General features: G+C 38.1%; 1 protein-coding gene across 2 annotated transcripts in view; it reads left to right on the top strand.

The window, feature by feature from the left end:
- The window catches only part of RIC1 (RIC1 homolog, RAB6A GEF complex partner 1), a 142,913-nt gene that overhangs the window by 80,444 nt on the left and 44,066 nt on the right, over positions 1–18,403 (top strand). Inside the window, exons 4-6 of one of the 2 annotated variants that reach the window (XM_018052017.1) lie at positions 5,354–5,461; positions 17,377–17,519; positions 17,823–17,956. In XM_018052017.1, the coding sequence (XP_017907506.1) occupies positions 5,354–5,461; positions 17,377–17,519; positions 17,823–17,956 (385 nt within the window). Of the gene's footprint in view, positions 1–5,353; positions 5,462–17,376; positions 17,520–17,819; positions 17,957–18,403 lie in introns of both variants that reach the window. The other variant, XM_005683688.3, reaches the window with a different exon arrangement.

The following is an 18,403-nucleotide window of genomic DNA, read 5'->3' as shown; positions in this document are numbered from 1 at the left end:
TCAGTTATTCTTCCTGCTTCCTTTCTCTTGCCGTGCCTTTGGTGCTCCCATTATATGTGTGATGGTATGCATGGTGGCGTCCCATAGTCTCTTAAGCTACATTTGTTTTTCTTCATTCTTCTTTCTTTCTGCTCCTCAAACTGCATACTGAATAAAATCACCTGTGAATGATAATCACAAGCTATTGCTGGGTTTTACTGGACCATGGTCTAATAACTCTAATAGTTATTTGACGTAGTATATAGATGAACCTTGAACAACATGGGTTTGAACTGTGCAGGTTCACTTACGAGTGGTTGTTTTCAATAAACATATAGTACAACATGACACATGGTTAGTGGAATCTGTGAATGCAGAACCACAGATAAAGAGGACTAACGGTGGGACTTAAGTATCAGTAGATTTTTATATGCATGGTGGGTCCTGAAATCAGTCCTCCCCAGACACCAAGGGACAGCTGTACTATATGTCATAAGCTAAGCTTATGACAGCTGAGTCCCTGAGATAGAGGATTAAAGCAGAGCATAATGTGCTAAGTGTTGGCTCTTAAATCCTCTGCCCAGAAGTAACACAAATTACTTCCCCTTTTGTTTTATAGGCCAAAACAAGTCATATGGCCGTACCTCATTTTAAATGGTCAGGAAAGCACAATTTTATGTGCCCAAGAATTAAAAATACATTATTTTTCAGTAGCTTAAATGACAATCAGGTATGCATACAGTGTGATTGTGTCTGTCTCTAAGAAGCCTCTGTGACTGAGTAAGAGTTATAATTCTCAATATGCTTTTATTATCTCCTTTCAAAAAAGATTATGATAAAGTTGTCTGAAAAGACATTCTACTGCCACTGCCAGTAGATGCCTTGGTGTACTCTTGCTAATAGTCTCCTAAGTAATCTCCAGACTGTTCCTCCCCACCCTATCCCTAATCCCTTCTTTGGCATTCATTGTAATACTTCTTTGTGTACACAAAGGTTATTATTAACCTCTTTAAGTCTACTAGTGTTCAGTTTCTTAGCACCTGGAATTGAAGCCACTGGCTCACATGTCAACTCCTTCACTTACTAGTTGTGTGACCATAAATAGAATTCTTAATAAACTGAAGCTTCAGTTTCTTTTCTGGAAAAAGAGAGATAATAATGCCTGATTCAAAGGATGGTGGTCAGTCAGTTGAGAAAATGTCTGCAGAACTTACTGTGTACTCATATTTAGTGAATGCTCAATTGACTGCTTTTTTTCCTTCTGGCATTCAGTGCTCTTCATAGTTAGACTTTAACTTATCCTTCCCGCCTCATCTTCCGTGGATGAGTGAAAGTTGCTCAGTCATGTCTGATTCTTTACGACCCCATGGACTGTAGCCCGCCAGACTCCTCTGTCCATGGAATTCTCCAGGCAAGAATACTGGAGTGGGTAGTCATTCCCTTCTCCAGGGGATTATCCCAACCCAGGGATCGAACCCAGGTCTCCCACATTGCAGGCAGATTCTTTACCATCTGAGCCACCAGGGAAGCCTCCCCTTTCAAAAATCTGATGCAGTTCTCAAATTGTTATTGAATTATAAGTAATAGTATTTTTGATCAGAAAGTTAATTTTTTTGTTATTGTGATTTTAACAGTTGCCTGCCTTTTAGTACTTCTGGAGGAAGCAATGCAAACTACACTGTGAAATATATTTCTTAATTTTGCACTGAAAGTTACTGAGAAGTCAAAATTCACTTAAATTTGCTATAAAATGCTTAATACTTTAGCTTTACTAAATGATAGTATTTATATAAAGGAAAATAGTTTCCAGTTTAAAGTTGGGTAATGAGGTTTCCACTTTTCCTCTTTTGGTTGCGCTGGATCTTCGTTGCTGTGTGCTGGCTTTCTCTAGTTGTGGCAAGCAGTGGCTCCTCTTTGTTGTGGTGCACAGGCTCTAGGCGCCCAGGCTTCACTAGTTGTAGCACATGAACTCAGTAGTTGTGGTGCTCCTGCTCAGTTGCTCCTCAGTATGTAGAATCCTCCCAGACCAGGGATCGAACCTGTCTACCCTGCATTGGCAGGCGGATTCCCATCCATTGTACCACCAGGGAAGACCTCTGCCTTTTTCTTGAAAATCAGCAATTAAAACGAAAAGTTGAAATTCTGTTTTCCACCTTTAATGACAGCTGTAAATAACTAACCAATAACCAAAAATTTGGATGAGTAGGAATAAATGACTCAAGAATATCAAACCTGAGAGCCTATGATTGCATATGTGATATTGGTGAACAACAGCTTGTTTGATCAGAACTCTAGAATGGCTCAGGTACTAATATCACAGAATATAGGGGGCCATAAATGGGGATTGTTTGAAAAATCTGAACAAGGAATGGAATTTCTATGTTCTTACCTCACAGGAGACAGGAAATACACTGTCTGTTAAACCAGAGGGATTCCAGACACAGAATAGGGTAAGGATGAGATGTTAAACTAAAAATGGTGATTAAGTGAAAGTTGTTGTGCTGAATGATAAGATGTCAAGCTTTCTTCCCTTGCTCTGCTCCAGACATCTGGCTTCCATACTTAAATATCCCAGACAGGATTGAGGGATTCTTCCTGGAGAAATTAAATCACTCCAGATGAATGACCCAACAGGCTATCATATTGGAAGACTTCTGGCCAGTATACTGAGGCCCACCAGTTGACAACCCAGCTTAAACACACAGAGCTTATAATTTGTTTTTTCTTACTAACCTGTTAAACATGAAGAAATATTGTTGGCCAAGGATTGTTAGCCATCTTAAGAAAGTTTCCAACGTAAAACAGACACACACAACAGAAAAAAGGAAACTCACAGGAAATAGATGAGACTTCCCTGGTGGTCCAGAGGTTGAGAATCTGCTTTCCAGTGCAGGGAATGCAGATTCGATCCCTGGCTGGAGAAGATCCCATGTACCATGAGGCAACTAAGCCCGTGTGCTGCGACTAGAGAGCCAGCTCACTGCAGCTGCTGAGCCTGTACCCTCTAGAGCCTTTGTGCCACAGCTAGAGAAAGCCTGCGCATTGCAGTGAAGACCCAGTGCAGCCAAATAAATAAATAAACCTCTTTTAAAAATGCAAATGATGGAAAGGAGATAGTGCAGGGAAAAAAAAGCACTTTGGGGAGATAATAATAAACAACCTTAAACAGGTATTGCCTAATTTTAAAAAGTTGATTCTATAAGAAAAAAGGGGAAATCGGTGAGAAAGTTCCTGGAATTGAAAAGCATGATAGCAGAAATTTAAAATTCAGTAAAAGCATTGGAAGAAACATTTGTGGGACCCTCCTAGGATGTAGAACAATAGCAGGAGAAATGCCTTTTCAGACAACTTTATCATAGTCTTTTTTGGAAGGACAAGCATTCATTCACATGTCATAATAAAATAGAGACATTTCAGACTTGAGAGTTCTAAGTTTACTTCTCATGCACCTTTCCAGGAAGCCCCAAGAATATGTGAACTGAGGAAGATACGGGATCTATAAAATAAAGGATTCAACATAGGAAAGAAGCAAAGAAATCATAAGGATGATGACAAAGTAAATATCATATTTGATAGCTATGCACTAGACTTAGGCAGTAGGCCATTGGGCATAAAGAAGGGTGACTCCAGAGGCAGGGGTGGGGGGAATGGAAATGATAAGTTCTGAAACAGGTTTGACCAAATAGAAGATTATATTGAGAGTTGTTTTGTCAGAGCTGTTAAGGAGTTTGAGACAATTAGGTATAAGTTTAAAGGAAATCAAGCAAATGGAGGCATGTGGTAAAGTTAACTTCAAGAAAATTAGCAAGTTATATAAGAAAAGAAATGTAATTACTGAACACTACTTGACCCAGAAGTGAAACATAGTTATATAATCATCATAATGAAAACATTTGGTATAATTATGTTGGGAGGATGGGGGGGAATGGTAAATGAGAATAGAAAGTTAATAATGTCTAAAATTAATGATGCTAAAGCAGTGTAAACACATGGTTTAAAAATATGCAAGTAAATAAAAAAAGATAATAGCTCAAAGACTTCAAGCTGGCTGCTTCGTCACTGAAAAAGGACTACTTCTGTAGTTTTCTTGGTTGTAAGCCTTCTAGCATTGTTTGACTTTTTATCAATATATGTATGTATTACTTTGAAAAATAACTTTAAAACTATATGTACGTGGAGAATGTCTCAGGAAATTCATCACAGTGTTTTGTGTAATTAGTCAGATGTGAGTCCTATAAATTATTGATAATAACTCATAGTGGCCTTCTAAGGGCTGTCATATCAGTCAAACATACTAATTGAACATGAACATGTTTGGTAAACATTAGCTAGTATAGCCATTCAGACATGTAGAAAGAATCAGATATTCCAGCACATGGCAGTAGCTGGATGATAATAAAGCCCCACCAGGCTTCGATATGAGAAATAACCTAAAAATTAAAAAGTGTCTGAATTAAAAAAAAGAAAAAAAAGTATCTGAATAATTTTGTTAGCATCCAAATAATTTTCTCAAAGCTAGGACTCTTAAAAGCTGTTTAACTTGTTAGACTCTTTGCACATAATTTTAGTAATATTGACAAATTGATTTATAGGATTATAGCTAGCAAGATGGAAAGATGATGAAGGCAGACTAATTGTTGCCTTGAGTTAATCATAGCTGATAGTAAGAGAATAGACAGAATGCTATTAAATCCTAGCACAAGCATTGAGAAAGAATGGTCCAAATGCCATATGGTTAGAAAGATTCTGAAACATCTTTATAGTCCTTTTGAGGGGTTGTGTGTGACAGCTCAGTTATGTTGGCATTGACCTAGCTGCTCTAGTGCAGCCATTTAGTGCCAAGGAGTTTTCAAATTTAGCCATTTTGCCATTTATTACCACTTACTTAAAACATCTCCTAATTGTATCCCTGAATCTGACCTTCTGTCTGATACACACCTAAAGAATAGAAAGCAAGAGTGAGGTGTGGACTAAGGTAAGATGAGGTGACGATTTGGATCACTTCGGATATGCACCATACGATAGAATGGTATATAAGTTCCATAGTTGTCCAACTCAGAAAAAGGCAATCAGTCATTTAAAATAAGATATCTCTTGGTTCCTTTGAGAATTCACTTTTATCCTGACTGTCGTGTGTGTGTGTTTGTGTTTTAGATTCTTTGCTTTTCTCCCTCTACTACCAACCCCCCCACCCCCCGACCCCTACCAACACAGGTTACATTGGTCAAACACATTAATTTCTAATTTATATTGTCTGCTAAAATAGAATTTAAATATGTTTTTTACTTGAGAACCTAAAGGATGAACACTTGATTTGTACATACGATTGAATTGAATATCTTTCTCTTTAATCCTGTGTATTATTTTTTTTTAGAGGAAGCCCGCAAATGAAAGGGACACCCCATTTTAAGGAAGAACAGTGTGCTCCAGCATTAAATTTAGAGATGAGGAAAATACTGGATTTGCAAGCACCCGTCATGAGGTACAGTACTTTGGTTAAACTTAGCATTTTGTGATGACAGTATACAGTGTGTGGTTTGTTAATCGCATGAGCAATAAGAAAGTTGATTTTACTTCTTGTCAGTTCTTTTTAGTCCTAGAAATACTTGATTAGTCTTATAAAAAATGTAAAACCTTACAAGATGGTACATTATTATATTTAAATTACAGTAATAAAGCCCAGAATTTGGGTATATCAATTATAATTTTATTTAGAAATTTTTATTTTTTTTAAATAAGATCTAGAATTGTTCAAATGATATAGTTCAGTTCAGTCTCCAAGTCATGTCTGACTCTTTGTGATCCCATGGACTGCCGCACACCAGGCTTCCCTGTCCCATCAACTCCTGGAGCTTGCTCAAACTCACATCCATCGAGTCAATGATGCCATCCAACACCTCATCCTCTGTCGTCCCCTTCTCCTCCTGCCTTCAGTCTTTCCCAGGATCAGGGTCTTTTCCAAGGACCGTGATTAGAAAAGGGTTGAACCAGGGTCTTTTCTGGTTTTTCACATCAGACAGCCAAGGTATTGGAGCTTCAGCTTCAGCATCAGTCCTTCCAATGAGTATTCGGGACTGATTTCATTTAGGATTGACTGGTTTGATCTCCTTGCAATCCAAGGGACTCTCAAGAGTCTTCTGAAACACCACAGTTCAAAAGCATCACTTCTTCAGCACTCAGCTTTCCTTATAGTACAGCTCTCACATCCATACATGACTACTGGAAAAACCATAGCCTTGATTAGACGGACCTTTGTTGGCAAAGTAATCCCTTCTTGTTAATATGGTGACTAAGTTTGTCATAGCTTTTCTTCAGGGAGCAAGCATCTTTTAATTTCATCACTATAGTTACCATCTGCAATGAATTTGGAGCCCGCCCGCCCCCCCCACCCCCCCACCCCCCCCACCCCCCCACCCCCCGCCAAATTAAGTCTGTCACTGTTTCCATTGTTTCCCCATCTATTTGCCATGAAGTGATGGGACCGGATGCCATGATCTTAGTTTTCTGAATGTTGAGTTTTAAGCCAACTTTTTCACTCTCCTCTTTCAGTTTCATCAACAGGCTCATTAGTTCTTCTTTGCTTTCTGCCATAAGGATGGTATCATCTGTGTATCTGAGGTTATTGATACTTCTCCAGCAATCTTGATTCCAGCTTGTGCTTCATCCAGCCTGGCATTTCACATGATGTACTCTGCATATAAGTTAAAGAAGCAGGGTGACAATATACAGCCTTGACGTACTCCCTTCCCGATTTAGAACCAATCTGTTGTTCCATGTCCAGTTCTAACTTGCTTCTTGACCTGCATACAGATTTCTCAGGGGGCAGGTTAGGTGGTCTGGTATTCCCATCTCTTTAAGAATTTTCCACAATTTGCTGTGATCCACACAGGCAAAGGCTTTAGCATAGTCGATAAAGCAGAAATAGATGTTTTTCTGGAACTCTCTTGCTTTCTCAATGATCCAGCGGATGTTGGCAATTTGATCTCTGGTTCCTCTGCCTTTTCTAAATCCAACTTGAACATCTGGAAGTTCACCATTCACCTGCTGTTGAAGCCTGGCTTAGAGAATTTTAAGCATTACTTTGCTAGTGTGTGAGATCAGTGCACTTGTGCAGTAGTTTGAGCATTCTTTGGCATTGCCTTTCTTTGGGATTGGAATGAAAACTGACCTTTTCCAGTCCTGTGGCCACTGCTGAGTTTTCCAGATTTGCTGGCATATTGAGTGCAGCACTTTCACAGCATCATCTTTCAGGATTTGAAATAGCTCAACTGGAATTCCATCACCTCCACTAGCTTTGTTTGTAGTAATGCTTTCTAAGGCCCACTTGACTTCGCATTCCAGGATGTCTGGCTCTAGGTGAGTGACCACACCATCCTGATATCTGGCTCATGAAGATCTTCTTTGTATAGTTCTTCTATGTAGTCTAGCCACCTCTTCTTAATATTTTCTGCTACTGTTAGTTCCATACCATTTCTGTCCTTTATTGACCTCATCATTGCATGAAATGTTCCCTTGATATCTCTAATTTTCTTGAAGAGATCTCTAGTCTTTCCCATTCTATTGTTTTCCTCTGTTTCTTTGCATTGATCACTGAGGAAGGCTTTCTTACCTCTCCTTCCTATTCTTTGGAACTCTGCATTCAAATGGGTGGAATTTGAATTCAGATCTTTTCTTTTGTCCTTTGCCTTTCACTTCTGTTCTTTTTTTGGCTATTTGTACAGCCTCCTCAGACAACCATTTTGCCTTTTTGCATTTCTTTCTCTTGGGGGTGGTTTTGATCACTGCCTCCTGTACACTGTCACAGACCTTTGTCCATAGTTCTTCAGGCACTCTGTCTCTCAGATCTAATCCCTTGAATCTGTTTGTCACTTCCACTGATAATCGTAAGGGATTTGATTTAGGTCATACCTGAATGGTCTAGTGGTGTTGCCTACTTTCTTCAATTTAAGTCTGAATTGGAAATAAGGAGTTCATAATCTGAGCCACAGTCAGCTCCCGGTCTTGTTTTTGCTGACTGTATATAGCTTCTCCATCTTTGACTGCAAAGAATATAGTCAGTCTGATTTCAGTTTTGAGCATCTTGTGTTGTTGAAGAGAGTGTTTGCTGTGACCAGTGCGTTCTCTTGGCAAAACTCTGTTAGCCTTTACCCTGCTTCATTCTGTACTCCAAGGCCAAATTTGCCTGTTACTCCAGGTGGCTCTTGATTTCCTACTTTTGCACTCCAGTCCTCTATAATGAAAAGAACATTTTTTAGGGTGTTAGTTCTAGAGGTCTTGTAGGTCTTGATAGAACCATTCAACTTCACCTTCTTCAGCATTACTGGTTGGGGTATAGACTTGGATTACTGTAATATTAAATGGTTTGCCTTGGAAACAAACAGAGATCATTCTGTCATTTTTGAGATTGCACCCAAGAACTGCATTTCTGACTTTTGTTGACTGTGAGGGCTACTCCATTTTCTTCATTTCAAATGGTATAACATAGTATATATTACTTTAAAAAGATACTTCTGCTTTTGTACAAACATTGAGGGCACTCTTCCTTGAAAAAACTCCCAAATATGTTGTTGGATTAAAGGAAGAAAAGTATGCTGTGTGTAATAATGCTAGCATTACTGTCCCTGTTTTTAAAGAGCGCTGGTGGTGGTAGAATAGGTGTTGTTCTGGAAGAATACGTAAGAAACTGGGCGTGAGAACTGAGTGGCCAGGGGCCAGGTTTCGCAAGAAATGTTTATCTATATGGATGCAATATGTGAATATATTAAGCTATTGTATATGAGGGCAGTGCCTATGTTTTTTAAATCCTTCCGATTCACAGTTGTAATGAACGGCTTCTTTTATTGTTTCTCTTATTAGAATACAGTACAGATAGTGGAACATATTAAAATAATATTGTGTGCAAGTGGCTGACTATTGTCTTGCCTTGTTTAATCTATCCTTTTTCACTCTAATTCTTCTCAGAGAAAAAGAATGCCTTTTTGGTGTTTTTATTCACTTTCAAATGTGATGAGGGCTACAAAACATTGCGTTAAGGTTACTCTTCATCTCAGATTTTATTTCAGCATAGAGATTCTGTTTAAGAATGTAACTTGTGTGAGGAATTTTGAATGTCTAGGAACCAAGCTATGTGGGACTGTACAAGCATGGCTTTCTGCCTCCACCTGGTGGGAGGAAAAAATATACAGTTCATGGAAATAGGATAGAAAAAAAAAACCTTTAAAGAAAAGAATTCCTGCTATCTTGTACAAGTGTAACTTGTGCTCGTTTTTAACCTACTTATTTAGGTGATTGGAAATCTCTAAGGTTTCTCTCAAAACTTCAGTAAAATGATTGCATTTCAGAAGAGTGTTATTATTAGCACCGGTAACATGGACCTCCTGGAAATTTAATTGGAGAATTCCTATATAATTTTGAATTGAGTGAGGAGGTATGAAAATTGGGCTTTTAGCCTTCTGTTTTCTCTCTGAAAACTGCTGAAAATAAGTCAAATAAAGATAGGGACAGACTGCTGCTTTTAGGCATAAGATGGCAAGAGTACTGCCATCTTTAATTTTTTTATTGAGGAAGGAATAGGATTAAATGTTAAACATCTTTTTCTTGTTATTGATTAAGGATAGAGTATGTTTAGAAAGTAAAAAGTACTACATTGCGATGCTTAAAATGGATAACCAGCAAGGACCTACGGTATAGCACATGGAACTCTGCTCAGTATTATGTGGCAGCCTGGACGGGAGGGGGGCTGGTGGGAGAATGGGTACATGTGTATGTATGGCTGAGACTCTTCTCTGTTCATCTAAAACTGTCACAACATTGTGAGCTGGCTATATCCCAGTACAAAAAAATTTTTTTTAATTTAAAAAGGAAAAAAAGTACTAATTTATAATTAAAATCTTACTGTATTTCTAACTAATAATAAATGTTAATAAATTTTACTCTAAATTTTATTCTCTATCTTCCTTTTTCCCAGGCACATAGAAAGCCCCATGTAGTATATATAGTTCAGTTCAGTCGCTCAGTCGTGTCCGACGCTCTGTGACCCCATGAATCGCAGCACACCAGGCCTCCCTGACCATCACCAACACACGGAGTTCACTCAGACTCACGTCCATCAAGTCCGTGATGCCATCCAGCCTTCTCATCCTCTGTTGTCCCCTTCTCCTCCTGCCCCCAATCCCTCCCAGCATCAGAGTCTTTTCCAGTGAGTCAACTCTTCACATGAGGTGGCCAAAGTACTGGAGTTTCAGCTTTAGCATCATTCCGTCCAAAGAAATCCCAGGGCTGTTCTCCTTCAGAATGGACTGGTTGGATCTCCTTGCAGTCCAAGGGACTCTCTAGAGTCTTCTCCAACACCACACTTCAAAAGCATCAATTCTTTGGTGCTCAGCCTTCTTCACAGTCCAACTCTTACATCCATACATGACCACAGGAAAAACCATAGCCTTGACTAGACGGACCTTAGTTGGCAAAGTAATGTCTCTGCTTTTTAATACACTATCTAGGTTGGCCATAGCTTTTCTTCCAAGGAGTAAACGTCTTTTATTTCATGGCTGCCGTCACCATCTGCAGTGATCTTGGAGCCCAAAAAAATAAAGTCTGATACAGTTTCCACTGTTTCTCCATCTATTTCCCATGAGGTGATGCGGCCAGATGCCATGATCTTCATTTTCTGAATGTTGAGCTTTAAGCCAACTTTTTCACTCTCCACTTTCACTTTCATCAAGAGGCTTTTTAGTTCCTCTTCACTTTCTGTCATAAGGGTGGGTGTCATATCTGAGGTTATTGATATTTCTCCCGGCAATCTTGATTCCAGCTTGTGTTTCTTCCAGTCCAGCGTGTCTCATGATGTACTCTGCATATAAGTTAAATAAGCAGGGTGACAATATACAGCCTTGACGCACTCCTTTTCCTATTTGGAACTAGTCTGTTGTTCCATGTCCAGTTCTAACTGTTGCTTCCTGACCTGCATATAGGTTTCTCAAGAGGCAGGTCAGGTGGTCTGGTATTCCCAGTATTTAATATTAATTAGGTAAGAAACAAATTTACATATTTGATCATTGTTAATTATTAATTATATATTTCCATTAAGAATATTTGACTAATCAGATTCCAAAATCCTGTTCTCCTTCCAAAATCCTATTATTCTGCTTCTGAGATCCTTAGTTGAATAACAACAGCAATAACAGACATCCCTGGGATATCACATAGCTGTTGGTAAAGCCCATAGAAGTTAATGATTGGAGAGCCTCTCTCTAAAGGCATAACTTAGAGTATGTTTATATGTATTCTGTGTTTACTTAGACCCAGGGTGATTTTCAATAAAAATCAGTGCGACATACAAAGACATAAATGAAAGAAAAGTGAAAGTAAAAGTCACTCAGTCGTGTCCAACTCTTTGCTACCCCATGGACTATATAGTCCTTGAAATTCTCCAGGGCCAAATACTAGAGTGGGTAGACAGTCCCTTCTCCAAGGGATCTTCCCAAGGATAAACTATGGAAATATTCAGTATTTTAACATCTGACATCAGCCTTTAATTTAAAGTTTGTTTACTTTCAATTAAACAAGGGTTTATCTTTTTAGATATTGTTTATCATGTTTGTCTTAATTATTTTAAAGTCATTGTTAATTCCAACATCAGGATTTTTTATGAGTCAGTTTACATTGATGGATTTTTCTCTTAACTCTGGATCACGTTTTCCTGTTTATTCAGATGCCTGGTCATTTTTTGTCACAGCATGGTGAATGATGGTAGAGATTCTGAATTCTGTTAACTTTGTCAAAGGAGTGTTGAGTTTTGTCTGTCAGGCAGTTAAATTACTGGTTAACCTTGATCTTGTTCCTAACCATCATATGCAGTGATTTTTCTAGGGACATATGAGAAAGGAAGAGAAAGAATGCAATTTGAAATAAACCTAGGCTGACTCCTACTGAATGAAGATCACTGGTAAACCAGTGACTGAAAGTGAAAGTTGCTCAGTTGTGTCTGACTCTTTGCGACCCCATGGACTATACAGTCCATGGAATTCTCCAGGCCAGAATACTGGAGTGGGTAGCCTTCTCCAGGGAATCTTCCCAACCCAGGGGTCGAACCCAGGTCTCTCACACTGCAGGTGGATTTTTTACCAGCCAAGCCACCAGGGAAGCCCAAGAATACTGGAGTGGGTAGCCTATCCTGTCTCCAGTGTATCTTCCCGACCTGCATCGCAGGCAGATTCTTTACCACTGAGCTACCAGGGAAGCCCAGTGACTACTCCACTAAATTACTTCTTTTGACATGCAGTTGTTGTTGTTCAGTCGCCAAGTCATGTCTGACTCTTTGTGACCCTGTGAGCTGTAGCCCACCAGGCTTCCTTGTTCATCACTATTTCCCAAAGTTTGCTCAAATTCATGTCCATAGAGTCAGTGACACTAACCATCTCATTCTTTGCCACCTCCTTCTCCTTTTACCATCAGTCTTTCCCAGTATCAGGATCTTTTCCAGTGAGTCGGCTCTTTACTTCAGGTGCTCGAAGTACTGGAGCTTCAGCATCAGCCTTTCCAATGAATATTCAGGGTTCATTTCCTATAAGATTGACTTGGTTTGATCTCCTTGCAGTAGCAGGTCTAAAACATAAAGTTTTTATATTCTAGCCACCACATGCTACACATAAATTTTACCATTAAAATATAAATTTGAAATAAAAGAATATATAATATTTTAAAAGATGAACTTTCTTTAAACTGGAAATTGTAATTGGTTAAAATGCTCTGAAGTTCAAGAGATGGAGCTCAATAAGGGGATAATCTTTTAAAATATTTTTATAGTTAGGAAGATAATACAGTAAATTGTTAATTATCTGAAATACATAGTAGAATAAGTCATTGGACTCCAAAGAATTAAAGGTTAAAGAAAACATTGAAAAACATTCTTTTCACTGTTATGAATTAAAATATTTCTGAAATAAACTTTTAACCTCTTAAGTATGAAGGCTAATTTAACAGTATATAACAGTGTATATTAGACATACATTTTTCATTCTTTCTTTCTTTCTTTTTTTTTTTTAATTTTAAAATCTTTAATTCTTACATGCGTTCCCAAACATGAACCCCCCTCCAACCTCCCTCCCCATAACATCTCTCTGGGTCATCCCCATGCACCAGCCCCAAGCATGCTGTATCCTGCATCAGACATAGACGGGCGATTCGATTCTTACATGATAGTATACATGTTAGAATGCCATTTTCCCAAATCATCCCACCCTCTCCCTCTCCCTCTCCCTCTGAGTCCAAAAGTCCGTTATACACATCTGTGTCTTTTTTGCTTTCTTGCATACAGGGTCGTCATTGCCATCTTTCTAAATTCCATATATATGTGTTAGTATACTGTATTGGTGTTTTTCTTTCTGGCTTACTTCACTCTGTATAATCGGCTCCAGTTTCATCCATCTCATCAGAACTGATTCAAATGAATTCTTTTTAATGGCTGAGTAATACTCCATTGTGTATATGTACCACAGCTTGCTTATCCATTCATCTGCTGATGGACATCTAGGTTGTTTCCATGTCCTGGCTATTGTAAACAGTGCTGCGATGAACATTGGGGTACATGTGTCTCTTTCAATTCTGGTTTCCTCCGTGTGTATGCCCAGAAGTGGGATTGCTGGGTCGTAAGGTAGTTCTGTTTGCAATTTTTTAAGGAATCTCCACACTGTTCTGCATAGTGGCTGTACTAGTTTGCATTCCCACCAACAGTGTAGGAGGGTTCCCTTTTCTCCACACCCTCTCCAGCATTTATTGCTTGCAGATTTTTGGATCGCAGCCATTCTGACTGGTGTGAAGTGGTACCTCATTGTGGTTTTGATTTGCATTTCTCTAATAATGAGTGATGTTGAGCATCTTTTCATGTGTTTGTTAGCCATCCGTATGTCTTCTTTGGAGAAATGTCTATTTAGTTCTTTGGCCCATTTTTTGATTGGGTCGTTTATTTTTCTGGAATTGAGCTGCAGAAGTTGCTTGTATATTTTTGAGATTAGTTGTTTGTCAGTTGCTTCATTTGCTATTATTTTCTCCCATTCAGAAGGCTGTCTCTTCACCTTGCTTATATTTTCCTTTGTTGTGCAGAAGCTTTTAATTTTAATTAGATCCCATTTGTTTATTTTTGCTTTTATTTCCAGAATTCTGGGAGGTGGATCATAGAGGATCCTGCTGTGATTTATGTCTGAGAGTGTTTTGCCTATGTTCTCCTCTAGGAGTTTTATAGTTTCTGATCTTACATTTAGATCTTTAATCCATTTTGAGTTTATTTTTGTGTGCGGTGTTAGAAAGTGATCTAGTTTCATTCTTTTACAAGTGGTTGACCAGTTTTCCCAGCACCACTTGTTAAAGAGATTGTCTTTACTCCATTGTATATTCTTGCCTCCTTTGTCAAAGATAAGCTGTCCATATGTGTGTGGATTTATCTCTGGGCTTTCTATTTTGTTCCATTGATCTATATGTCTGTCTTTGTGCCAGTACCATACTGTTTTGATGACTGTGGCTTTGTAGTAGAGCCTGAAGTCAGGCAAGTTGATTCCTCCAGTTCCATTCTTCTTTCTCAAGATTGCTTTGGCAATTCGAGGTTTTTTGTATTTCCATACAAATCTTGAAATTATTTGTTCTAGTTCTGTGAAAAATGTGGCTGGTAGCTTGATAGGGATTGCATTGAATTTGTAAATTGCTTTGGGTAGTATACTCATTTTCACTATATTGATTCTTCCAATCCATGAACATGGTATATTTCTCCATCTATTAGTGTCCTCTTTGATTTCTTTCATCAGTGTTTCATAGTTTTCTATATATAGGTCTTTAGTTTCTTTAGGTAGATACATTCCTAAGTATTTTATTCTTTTTGTTGCAATGGTGAATGGAATTGTTTCCTTAATTTCTTTTTCTACTTTCTCATTATTAGTGTATAGAAATGCAAGGGATTTCTGTGTGTTGATTTTATATCCTGCAACTTTACTATATTCATTGATGAGCTCTAGTAATTTTCTGGTGGAGTCTTTAGGGTTTTCCATGTAGAGGATCATGTCATCTGCAAACAGTGAGAGTTTTACTTCTTCTTTTCCAATTTGGATTCCTTTTATTTCTTTTTCTGCTCTGATTGCTGTGGCCAAAACTTCCAGAACTATGTTGAATAGTAGCGGTGAAAGTGGGCACCCTTGTCTTGTTCCTGACTTTAGGGGAAATGCTTTCAATTTTTCACCATTGAGGATAATGTTTGCTGTGGGTTTGTCATATATAGCCTTTATTATGTTGAGGTATGTTCCTTCTATTCCTGCTTTCTGGAGAGTTTTTATCATAAATGGATGTTGAATTTTGTCAAAGGCCTTCTCTGCATCTATTGAGATAATCATATGGTTTTTATTTTTCAATTTGTTAATGTGGTGAATTACATTGATTGATTTGCGAATATTGAAGAATCCTTGCATCCCTGGGATAAAGCCCATCTTAAAAATTAGGGCAGAAATAAATGCAAAAGAAACAAAAGAGACCATAGCAAAAATCAACAAAGCCAAAAGCTGGTTCTTTGAAAGGATAAATAAAATTGACAAACCATTAGCCAGACTCATCAAGAAGCAAACAGAGAAAAATCAATAAAATTAGAAAGGAAAATGGAGAGATCACAACAGACAACACAGAAATACAAAGGATCATAAGAGACTACTATCAGCAGTTGTATGCCAATAAAATGGACAACGTGGAAGAAATGGACAAATTCTTAGAAAAGTACAATTTTCCAAAACTGAACCAGGAAGCAATAGAAAATCTTAACAGACCCATCACAAGCACGGAAATTGAAACTGTAATCAGAAATCTTCCAGCAAACAAAAGCCCAGGTCCAGACGGCTTCACAGCTGAATTCTACCAAAAATTTCGAGAAGAGCTAACACCTATCCTCCTCAAACTCTTCCAGAAAATTGCAGAGGAAGGTAAACTTCCAAACTCATTCTATGAGGCCACCATCACCCTAATACCAAAACCTGACAAAGATGTCACAAAAAAAGAAAACTACAGGCCAATATCACTGATGAACATAGATGCAAAAATCCTCAACAAAATTCTAGCAACCAGAATCCAACAACACATTAAAAAGATCATACATCATGACCAAGTGGGCTTTATCCCAGGGATGCAAGGATTTTTCATTCTTTCTTATACTCAATTTTTTTTATAGCATTTGATACTCTTGAGAGCTTCCCTGGTAGCTCAGACGGTAAAGAGTCTGCTTGCAATGCAGGAGGCCTTGGTCCAATCCCTGGGTCAGGAGTATTCCTCGGAGAAGGAAATGGCAACCCACTCCAGTATTCTTGCCTGGGAAGTCCTATGGACAAAGGAGCCTGGCAGGCTATAGTTCATGGGGTCGCAAAGAGTCAAACACAATTGAGCGACTAACACTTTGACTTTCACTATTCCCTTGGCTTTCCTGATGCCAAGTTTCCATTGGTCCTCTTTCTTTCTTTCTGCCAGTATCTTTGTAGCTTCACTTTGATTATTCCTCACTCTTGACCTTCCTCCCATAAACATTTGGTACCAGATGTAAATGACACTGCCCTCCAGGCTTGGCATTATAAGAGTAAGCAAATTAGACATTTATTGCCCTGGAAACTGTAATTGTTAAAGCTCTTTGCAAGTATCAATAAATGCTGAGATCATACTACATAATTTATTTTCAGTACTTAGTTACCTGAGAGGTCTTCTGGAGGGAGAAACTATATTTCTTCACCTTTCAATCTTCGACAAGCATAGCACCTGCCACAGAGCCCAGACCTAACATGAGATTCTGTGATACCTTAGAAATACTGTGGTCTGGAACTGTGTTTTCTATGACAGTAGCCACTAGTCAAATGAAGTGACTTAAATGTTAATTGTAGATAAAATAAACTTAAAATTTAGTGTTTTTGTTACACTCCTTCAGTATTTCAAATGTGTGGTCACCACGCATGGCTAATGGCTGCTGTGTTCAGTAGTATGGATAATAGAATATCTCCATCACTGGTGAAAGTTCTCTTGGACAGGGGTAGAGAATGGGTACCACTACAGTCCCTAGCTCTAGACTGTCATTCTGTCATTAGTTCATTTTTATGGTTTCTCTGCCTCTTTCCTTTCTTAGCTTCACTTATCCTTCCATCTTCTAATCTAGTCTGTCAGGTTTGTAATAATAGCAACTATGGTCTCTTTTTCCCCCTCTAGAATTTCTGATCTAGATTGAATTATACATAGATAAACTACTGTATAGTGAAATTGTTGATAAATGGCAGTTTTATGAGTAGTTTCATGATCTTTGCTTCAATATTCTCCAGAGCAGTTATATTCATTGCTTTCCCAGTATGTTTTTCTTAAAAGATAACTAATAAATTGCTTATTGCTTCCCTACAGTTTGCAGTCTGTGCTGGAAGATCTCCTGGTTGCTACTTCTGATGGACTTCTTCATCTTATTCACTGGGAAGGCATGACAAATGGGAGGAAAGCTATTAATCTTTGTACAGTACCCTTTTCAGTAGACCTGCAGTCATCTAGAGGTAGTAATACTTTTTACATGAGATAGAACAAGGAGTTTAATATTTTATATAAATAGTCAGATATTTTCTATGGATGAACATTGATTTTTCTACTTTCAAATTAATTATGCAAGGGAAGAAAAGGAGAGTGAGTTGAGTGTGTGTGTGTGTGTGTAGGAAGGAATAGTTTAACTGTTCAGTGTTGTTAGGTCTTTAAATTTTGACCTTTTAACTGTTCTTAACATGGTTTGCAAGCAAAAGTGTAAGAGAATTAATTTACTATATTTATATTAATATTTCAAATACTTATTTTTTCATCAGCAGGTTCATTCCTGGGCTTTGCAGATGTGCACATTAGAGACATGGAATACTGTGCCACACTTGATGGATTTGCTGTTGTGTTTAATGATGGTAAAGTTGGATTTATTACACCAGTGTCAAGTAGATTTACTGCAGAGGTAGGATTTACTTTCAATGTTTGTTTTTCAATTTTGCATTTATTAATTTTAATCTTCATTAAATCCCCCTCCAGTTTTCCTTATTTAAGATTTTAGGAGTGGTTGTTAATTTTTTTTAATCAAAGCTATACGTACAACTAGCATAAACAGACAACGAAGTCTTAACCATACATAAACAAGGAAGCCTTTTGACATGTTAATGAAGAATGATCGTTCCTTTCCTCTCTTCATGCCCAGTGTTCATTCTCAGAGACAACTACTTTTTACTCCTTCATTGATTATTTTGCTGTTTATCTCCACTACTCAGAGTATTTCCTGTAGTTTTTGGTTTTTAGGCTGTGTTTATTGACTTGCCGTTGTGGAAAATGACCATTTACTTCCCTCTTCCCTGGTCCCACAACGTCTGTAAGTTCTTCCCATCATTCCAATATAGATAATGTGATTTTG

Source organism: Capra hircus, chromosome 8 (assembly GCF_001704415.2).
Source record: "Capra hircus breed San Clemente chromosome 8, ASM170441v1, whole genome shotgun sequence".
Lineage (NCBI taxonomy): Eukaryota > Metazoa > Chordata > Mammalia > Artiodactyla > Bovidae > Capra > Capra hircus.
The sequence above is the reverse complement of the archived record's forward strand: the minus strand, read 5'-3'. Positions and strand labels throughout refer to the sequence as shown.